General features: G+C 36.6%; 1 protein-coding gene across 2 annotated transcripts in view; it reads left to right on the forward strand.

The window, feature by feature from the left end:
* Nucleotides 1–3,040, forward strand: part of ADAMTS9 (ADAM metallopeptidase with thrombospondin type 1 motif 9) — a 168,164-nt gene extending 165,124 nt beyond the window's left edge. For both annotated transcript variants that reach the window (XM_032211696.1, XM_032211697.1), the window contains exons 39-40: nt 1,369–1,463; nt 2,897–3,040. In XM_032211696.1, coding sequence (XP_032067587.1) covers nt 1,369–1,458 — 90 coding nt within the window. In that variant the 3' untranslated portion in view covers nt 1,459–1,463; nt 2,897–3,040. The remainder of the gene's footprint in view (nt 1–1,368; nt 1,464–2,896) is intronic.
* The last annotated feature ends 6,727 nt before the right edge of the window (nt 3,041–9,767 follow it).

Genomic DNA, 9,767 nt, shown 5'->3' on the forward strand with positions numbered 1-9,767 from the left:
AGGCAGCTAACACACCTAATATACTTTCCTCTTCCTATTTTCCCCAACAACCCTGGGAGGTGGGTTGGAGCGAGTGAGAGGGACTGGCCCAAAGTCACCCAGCTAGCTTTCATGCCTAAAAAAAGACTAGAACTCACACTCTCCTGATTTCTAGACTGCTGCCTTCACCCCTAGACCAAATAGTCTAAATTCTACACATAGCCCAGTCCAGCAAGTCAGCAAAATCATTCAGGCAGAACAGGAACAAGTGCAATCCCTTTCAGGTTTCCTCATTACGGTCCGTCACCCTGTCCCTCTTCCCCGAAGCTTCAAACCCACAGTTTGAGAATCTACCCAAATGTCAATCTTGTCGCGATCAACAATTTGCTGCAATAGGCAGGAGAATTCCAGCGAAAGAACAGTTGGCATACATGGGCCACTTCCACATAAAAAAAAATCCACGACCTGTGGAAAATGAAAGGCATCATGTTTGTCTCAAAAGGGACAGTGCAGAGGGGAATTTTCACTTAGTTGACTCTGAAGTAGCTGGAAAAAAAATTCAGTGTTCAGCAGGTACTCCTAGAAGGAGTCCCAAATGACCAACTGAAAGCAGAGACTCAAGACAATCAATATTGGCTACTTTCCCTGCTACAGCTGTCAGGCGCAGCTCTTGAAGTTTCAGTGTCAGGAGAACAAGTGAACTAGAAAGTGGGATTGGTAGCAGAGATCAAGGGTAGCAAACAGAGAGGTTTTGCAGACTACATTTTAACAACATATAGGACTGGAAAGTCTCACGTATTGTTGATTTCACCTTTTATATTTTTTTTCCTCTCTTTCTAAGGCAAATTCTGTTGTTGATTTTTAAATCAAAAGGCATTTGAAGCTGAAATAGACTTAGAATACACTTTATTGTCACTTTGAATGTACACTAATCGGCATACATTAAATGGAAATTTTGTTCCATACAGCTCTCAAAGGGTCACCACCTCCAATATACACTACATAATCATGAATAAATAAATAAGTACAAAATTATGCATATACCCACATATATTAAAGAAAATAGAACGAATACTGAATGTTATGTGTATAATTTCTTTTTAAAATCATAAGGTTTTACAGAGCTGAGGTGGCGACCTTTTTTTAATGATACATTTTTATTTTACTATGCGTTCCTTCATTCCCTTGTACGTTCTTTTAACCTAAATATATTTTCCTTTTATAACCCTCTACATTTTCACTTAGAAATATGATACCCTTTGCCTAATGTAATTGGGATTAGGATTGTTAATACATTTTCCTTCTATAAATTGTTCAAATAGATTTGGTATATGAAGAATTGAATTTACTCCTCCCTGGTGTATTTTTTTTTCTCATTTTAACTATTAGGATGGTACTAAAGTAATAGGAAAATGTGGTGGTTACTGTGGAAAATGTACTCCATCATCTGGAACTGGCCTCGATGTTCAAGTGTTATAGCAATGGTAAGTAGTACTTTCTGCATATTTTTGTGTTATATTTACACATATTTAAATGTTTATGGGCTTAATTGTTTGTCTAGTCAGTGATATTTATTTAATCAACTAGGTGTGTATTTATTTGCAGTGAAGTTCATTTGGCTGAACAGTAATTCCACCAGGCAAGCTTTGCTTTGCAATCTCTCAGCCTCAGAATTATGGTACATGGAGTGATGAACTACTGAACACTAATGCATTTGAGTATAATGATATTACTTCTGGCACAAAACCATACTTGGATTTAGCTCCAAAATCGTCACTTCCACCTTTTTCCTACGTTTTCCACCCACACCTGTGTCATGTGTTCAGAAGAAGAGGGTACAGGTAGACCTCTTTTACCTCGTACCACAACTGTTTTAAGGATGTGCAGAAAGGACCTTTGTGCCCTCATATGCTCCAAAGCCCCTTTATGAACTCATCTGGGAAACATTTCATAGGCTTGCTGGCTCTGACAAGCCATCTAGACTTTGATTAAGATGTTTAGAGGAGGCCCCTGTTTCACTCACCATTAGAGGAATATTTTGTAGAAACTTTCTCAAGGACTATATCCACAGCTCCTTGCTTCAAAATGACAAATGCAGTGTTGTGAGACAAACTCTATTCCTTCACTTATAAAAGGAGAAAGGTTTGCTTTGTGACAGTACAATACTGCTATCATCAGATGTTCAGTTTCATGCTGGCCGTCTTCAGAATTTGGAACTCCATCAAACAGTGTAAGGAATGTCTGAGACATTCAATTGACACAGTTGTCAGTTGATTAAGTTTTAACTTTTATTGTTTTGTTTTTCTTGCATATTCAGATGTCATTACAACAATATTTCTTACTACTATAACATTTGATAAAAAAAGCAATTTCTGAGTAATCCCATCCACTTAAACCTATATCCGGCTAGTATTTCTGAATTGCCATTCATTCATTCATTCCCTTTCTTTCAAGATGAGCACTCAAGGCAGCTAATCAGCTCCATGCGAAAATGGTGGTTTATTTGATTCTTTGTTTGCTTTAAGGAAAGTCTACCAGTTTTCTTTTCAAGCTGACATTTTGGATGTCAGCCCTGGCTAGGACACTTGACCCTTTGGGAAGTGATTCTCACAAACTTGGTGGTTCCAAATACATTGAGGAATTGCTGAGGCTGCATGTGTTGAATCTATGCATAATTCAATTATCTGCATATAAAGCCTAAGTCGAATGACATAAAGATAATTTAGTGATATAAGGACCTAGTGCTGGAAGCTGTTGCACTAATGTAAAAAAAAATAATAGGTTGTTAAACTGTACAGAGTAGAATTATGGTGCTCCTGTGCATATCAGACTGTCCCCATAAAAGATCAGATACACACAAACTTCTGTTGTCTAGAAAGTAGAAATGAAATCTCTTTATCTTGTTTTTAATTTCCAGGATTTCTTAATGCCGGGAGCTTAAGCAAGATGGATGAAGGACAATTAAGCAATACCTCTGCCTTCCAATTTTTATTTCCATGTTTGTGTGTGTGTGTGTGTGTGTATGTGCATGCGTACATGTGTATGCGAGAGAGAGAGAGAGAGAGAGAGAGAGAGAGAGAGAGAGAGAGAGAGAGAGAAATGTATGTAATGTGCCTTTAAAAAAAAGTATGATTGTATCTGTGTATGTGTGCATACATGTGTGTGTGTGTGTACAGTATATTCTTGAAGTTCTAATGTATTATATTTATGTCCGGAATTATTTATTTTGATTTAATATTTTTGTATGTAAAATTTTATATTAAAGCTGCTTATCCTGTGTTCTTTTTTAAAAAAAAAAATTAAACCTTGCAGTCACACCACTGCATTTTTACATATTCTACATCATATGTAGCATTTTGACAAAAGTGATATGTTTATTGTCACTGTGTTCAGTTGTTTACCTTCATTCAGCAATTGCTCTTCTTGTTACAGGCTGCACTGATATTTGTAAGGTGCTAACTGGTTTTCATTAAGGTATTTTTGGCATTTTAAAACCAACTATTCCTTATAAGGAAAATAATTACAGTTATTAAATTTATTTGGCAATCAGTACTTTGCAGAGATTTGGTGGACACGCATGATAGTATTTTGGCTTTATCAATAACTATATCTTACATATTTTTAATGGCATGTAATTTCCATTGACTAATTCTATAAAAGTCACTGGTTTGGTGCTAATATGATAATATTTATTAATAACCTGTAGGCTTTAAAAGCTAATTCTTTGCTGTGTCTTGTGGCAATGGAGAATGAGTAATTAAATTTGTGTAAAATGAGAATTGGTTCAAATATTAGTTTAAGGCAGACAAAGCCTTTGCCTAAATTGGATGAAAGCCTAATATTATTCAGAATTTTATGAGCCGTTCCTTCTTCAGAGAAATTATTTTCAGTGATAGGATTTGTGTGTGCTTTCATACTGGCAACATATAGCCACAAGGAACAGTTACTATCAGTCTGGATCAGTAGTCTTCAAAATCGCAAGTTAAAATATGGAAGCTAAATGAATACTGAAGAAAAAATTATCCAGAAATTAGACATTTTAATTTTTTTGTCTAAAATTCCATATTAGCAGGAAACCATGTTATGGTTTTAAAGAGAGGTTTCAATATGTGGGATCTGGACATATTTGAACCCCAGCTCAAGAATTGAGTTTCTGCTGAGGAAGAATACACTTATTTTTCAAGCAAAGATAATGGAACACCAAAATATTTTGCCTTAATTAGTGCTACACAATTAGTCCTATACAATCCTTCTGGTATTAAAAATTGATTGTTGAAACAAGTTGCTGAATCATTAGTAACAAGGAAAAAATAATGCATACTAATCCATATCCACAATGATGAAATTTTGGAATTGCTATATATGCTATATCACAGCATACATTCCTATTAGGAATTAGATGAATCTGCGATACATACTGCATTATTTTTCACACACACACACACATGTACATATGGCTCAGATCACAATTGCTATATTTAAAGTATTTCTACTCTAGAGCAATGTGGAGCAGAATCATTTTTTGTGTAAAAACATTACATTTGCTCAAAAAATAATTAATACAAATGAGAATATTTAATTTCTGTTATTGAGAAGTCAATAATACCAGAAAGCTTTCTCTGCCAAATATACCACATGAAAAAGAGATGTTATGTCTAATTTCTCTATTCGTGTTTTTTTTCAAAATAACTTTTTATCTGCAAGATTGATAAGCACACATACCTTATTTTATTAATTTTAGCTGAGTTTTAATTATTGCATGGTAATATTTCAGAACTTAATAGTCATCTACTATTGGAGCAAAGCCATTTCTCTTGTGCAAACTTGATATCCCTAAGAGCAGTTACACTTTAAAATCAGTGTTATAAACTTAATAAAGTGGATTACATTTCCCAATATAAACAGCTTCAAAAAATAAAATTACACCACCATGTTTGCTATGCATTTGCAAATTGTCCAATGAACTAAGGTTTTATAATTTTTTTAAAAAAAATATCTAAACCATTTGCTTATTAACTACTGGGCAGATTGCTGATAAATGATTCAACTGTAAATCTCCCTGAAATATCTGTCCCTTCTCAATAATTTATGTTAAACTCCTCTGATGTAACTGCTAGATCAAAATTATTGTTTTGACTGAATAGGTAACATAATCTTCTTTACAAAATATGCCCAAATGTTAGGAAACTCCCAGCCAGGCAGGGAGGTGGGGTCAAGCTTAGAACTAGCCTTGAATTCTTGCTCAGCTGCAAAAGGCATATGCCAAACACCTCTTCCATGTTTCATGAAACCTTATCTGTTGGTTCCCAAAGGAAGGCAAACAGTGTGGGGAGAGTCTTGCATTATAGGTAGAATGCAGTAAAATAGCTGAACTTTTCGTGAGTGGATCTGGTTGCTTCCAGCTGACATGAGACCACAAACTATCCATCTTTTATACAGTTATTCTTGCTGTGGATCAGTAAGATAATGTTGGCCATCCATATGATTTCTCCTGAATGTTCTCACTTTCCCTGTAGAGCATAAGCTGTTCCTAGTTCTATCCATTAACGGCGAAATACTGTTTTAATACGCTTTACAGTTATTATAGGATGATTTCTGGTGAGAAACACATATGAATATCTTTAAAAAATAATGAAAAACAAATATGTTTCTTACAAGTATTCACAGCTAGTAGATTTCAGAACTGAATAAATTCAAGCAGGTCAAATTGTTAAATATGCATTACAGATTTAAATAAATATTAAAAGGTGTATTTTTTTAAAGGAAAAATGCCAAAAATACCTTTCAGAGTACATTTTATGGAAATACTGTGTAGTATAAAGGGAGTAGTGATTTTGTTACAATATTTTTTAAAAATGTTCTGTAGGGAAAAGGGAAACTTGCACTGTAAGCATTCAGACAGAAATATGGTGCTTAACTCCATCTGCTATTTTTCAATAATGAGGTGATTAAGTATTTATACAAAAATATATTTTAAAAACCCTATACATTCCTTTATACTAAGTAGTATTATGATGATGTCTATCAATGGTGCAAATAAAAGGAAAGAAAATGAAAGACATATAAGGAGGTTACGATAGTTACTAATTTTTAGGTGGATTACTTCCTTTTCTTCCAACAAGAGGACCACCGAATGATTAAGCAGTTCTTGTAATATATACATATACTTTTGTAAGGACCCCATTAATCTTCATGAAATTCAATAATATTTGCAAGCACTTTTGTTATGTTGCTTTCATATTTTTTAATTATTTTACTTTTTCTTTTGGGTCAGTTAAAAGAAAGGGGTAAATAATGTTTCCGTGATTTTCTTTTATTGACCACATTGTGCTGCATTGGATAGGTGCTTTCCTATGGACAAAAATGAAATGCATACATAGGATGAATAAAATGAGTTTTAAATAAAGTATACTGTTGCATCATATTTGTTCTTGACAAAGAAGGTAAATGTTGACATTGCTAGGTGATGCAATCAAAATTCCCAGGGATTTAAGGTCTGGATTTCTGTCAAGATACATATTCCAAAAAGGAGAGCACTAGGGAAGTCTGCAGTCAAGGTGACCATGTGGCGGAATATGAGTAAATAAGTGACCCTCGTACTGAAGTTAGTTTTCAAAAATCTACATTCAGTGTGGCCCATATACTCATAAAGAATGGACTGACTCAACCATCGTTTCAACTGGGAAACGGCAACCTAGACCAAACCAGATCCAAACCCACTAGGAAATTCCTGGAAGCTTGGCATTCAGATATATCAGCCATCAGTAGACCTATAGAGGTGAAATGCATTTAGAGACCATTCAAAAGAGACCATAGAAAAGCTAAGGAAACAAAAGACTATGACAAATCCTCTATAGCAGCCAACATCCAGATAAGCAGGGATTAACCCCAAGCAAACAAACAAACAAAAATATTACCCTAATCAAGTAATTACTGAGTACTTCACAGTTCAAACCTGAGCTACAAATATTCTCTTCTATCAGAACTACCAAAGAGAAAACTACTCCCCCATCAACACTGGTAATGCAAGCTACTGTATATAAACAAGGAACAAGCATCACTGATGATATTGCTTAGTTGACTAATGAAACATCAAGCAAACAACCAAGATCAGAGAGCATTAAGGTCTCCACAGTTCAGTCCTGAGTGATAGCTACTCTTCTTGGTATCTACCTTCAATGAGTGATAGTTGGGAAAGAGTCAGTCTTGAGGTTGGAATGGGGAGAAAACTAGCAGCACAGCCTAGCATTTAAGTGTTGTATGCATAAGTCATGCCTGAATAGCACTATCCACAGAGTCTAGTCCCATAATGGTGAACCTATGGCACGTGTGCCAGAAGTAGCATGCAGCGCCCTCTCTGTAGGCACGCAAGCCATCACCCCAGTCGGCTCCGCCACACATGCACGCAGGTCTCCCACTGGCCAGCTGGTCTTCTGGTCTCTGCCTCGGGAGGGAGGGCAAAGGGGGGAATGTGTGAATGCGGGGCCACATGGGGGGTATGCACGCATGTGGAGGGCAGGGCACATGGGCCATGCGTATGCATTTTGGAGGTTTGCACACATGCACACGCTTTGGGCACTCAGTCCGGAAAAGGTGAGCCATCACTGATCTAGTCCTTTTTGTCCTGAGAAAGAAGGAAATGGCTCTGCATGTCACCTGTGGCATGCATGCCATAGGTTCGCCATCATAGGTATAGTTAATAGTGTTAGTATGTGCAGAATTTAAAATTAATGTGATAATTTAGAGAACAATGCTAGAATAGCATTCCCAGTAAAGAGAGGATTAAATTTTAGCCTAGCTCTTTCAACAGGTCTTGGAGGCAAATGTGTTATGAAGTCTTGTTCTTGGAACACATTCTTCTCTTTGAATTGAGGTGATTAATTATCCCTGGCATAGAACTTTTATTCTTGTCTATATTCTTAATGGTATTTTACAGAATAACCTCTAGGAGTTTGTTACAAATGGAGCAGCATATAAGCCTGATAAAATACTAAATAAGATAAAGCTATCAGCGAGAGTTTAATTGGGGTTCTTGCATTGAACAAATCGCTTGTTCCAATTTTATTAGTCTACTCAAAAGGAGATTCTTCAAAATTAGTTATGATGAATGGGATCCAAAGTGCAACATTACGTCTAGCAATGAGCATTGACATATCCCATACATTTCCATCATTCTCCTTGAAAGAATATTTCCTGAGCTGCATCACAAATGGCTTTTGAAGTGAAAGGAGGCCTAATGTTCCCTTAGGCATGTGGAATGAATCATCATCATCTTTGGAACCAAGCCTAATGTGGGCTAAATGTTTCAAATGTTTAAAGGTTATACCTGCCTTTGGGCGGAAAAAAATTACCTTTCAACTGTTCTATTTTCTACTTTAAGGATGTCCATAAAAAGACCTCTAAATTTGCTAACATTATATTCCGGTCTCCATTTGTTAAAGAACAAATGATGATATGTCATCTGGTTGCCATTCATTCAGATTTGTAACCATTAGTGGCAGATCAGGTCCGCTTTTGATGCATTTTTTTTTTCAATTTGAACATCCTTCAGTTGCTGAGTTTCAGTTCCCCAAATCCCCCGCTCACCATTATTGCTGAGCATTTTGGGAATTGTAGTTGAACATACCTGAAGGGCATCCTTCAATAACCTGGTTCAAAAGTTTATTTAACTTCTCCAGTGGAAGGAATAATAGCAAATCTATCTTTCCATTGAGGCACCGTGGCTCAGTGGCTTAATAGATACCAGAGAAGGTCTGTGCTCTGGCGGTTAGATTTCCACCACCATGTGACAGGATGAGCTCCCATTACTTGCTCCAACTCCTGCCAAGTTAACAGTTTGAAAATATGTATATGCATGAAGATAAGTATCGCTTCAGTGGGATGGTAACAGTGTTCTGTGTTTCACGGCACCGTCTGTCCTGCAGTCAGTGTGATGTTAAACTGGCCACATGACCACTGTACCATCTTCAAACAGTGCTGGCTTAGTGGCCTAAAAATGAAGATGAGCGCTGTTAGATAGAGTGAACGGATGAGACAAGACTTAGGCTTCAGTGACAAGAACAGCTCTTTATTCAGCAAACTATGTACAGCTCCAGCACTGGCCTTTCTAACAGCTAGCCCTTTTATAGGGAGCTGTTAGACAGCTCAGCCAATCGGCTTTGAGTATTTTTCCGCCAGAATGGAGGACCTTGGTGGAGCCTATTGCTCCAGTCTCAATATGTAACAAGTGCCACTCCCTAAATTTGGCTATGAACTAGTAGAGTAAAACTCCCAGAGATTCCTTTACCTTATCTTTCCATTAGGGTAAAACAAATTCTACAATTCTGAATGCTACAAAAAATATTAAATGAAGCTACGTCCAAATCTCCCTGGCTTTTCCACACTGTAACAGCTACTAGGCCCAAGCTCCTGATTTCTATAATGCTGGTGTCTTTTTTTTTTCTTCAAAATATTGGAAAGGCATTTCTTTGTTTAACAAAATGCAAAATGAGGATTGTCGAATTGTGGAGGAGATCCTTGCAAAAAATACAGGCTGGAGTGGATTTTCAGTTTGACAAGTATAAAATAACTAGGGTGTTGCAGGGGAAGATATTAGAATTCTGGCAATGCCTTCCACGCACTACAGTACGATAAAAATGCACATGTAGAGATTTATAAAGGAAGCAAAAGAGATGGATGTAAAAACAGCTGCCCTCTGGCTTCAAGAGGGTTTATATCCCTCCTTCTTGTCTCCCAAATGGCCTTTCTGGGCAATTTCCTGCTACACATGGATTAACTCCCTCATCCCT

Source organism: Thamnophis elegans, chromosome 2, assembly GCF_009769535.1.
Source record: "Thamnophis elegans isolate rThaEle1 chromosome 2, rThaEle1.pri, whole genome shotgun sequence".
Taxonomy (NCBI): domain Eukaryota; kingdom Metazoa; phylum Chordata; class Lepidosauria; order Squamata; family Colubridae; genus Thamnophis; species Thamnophis elegans.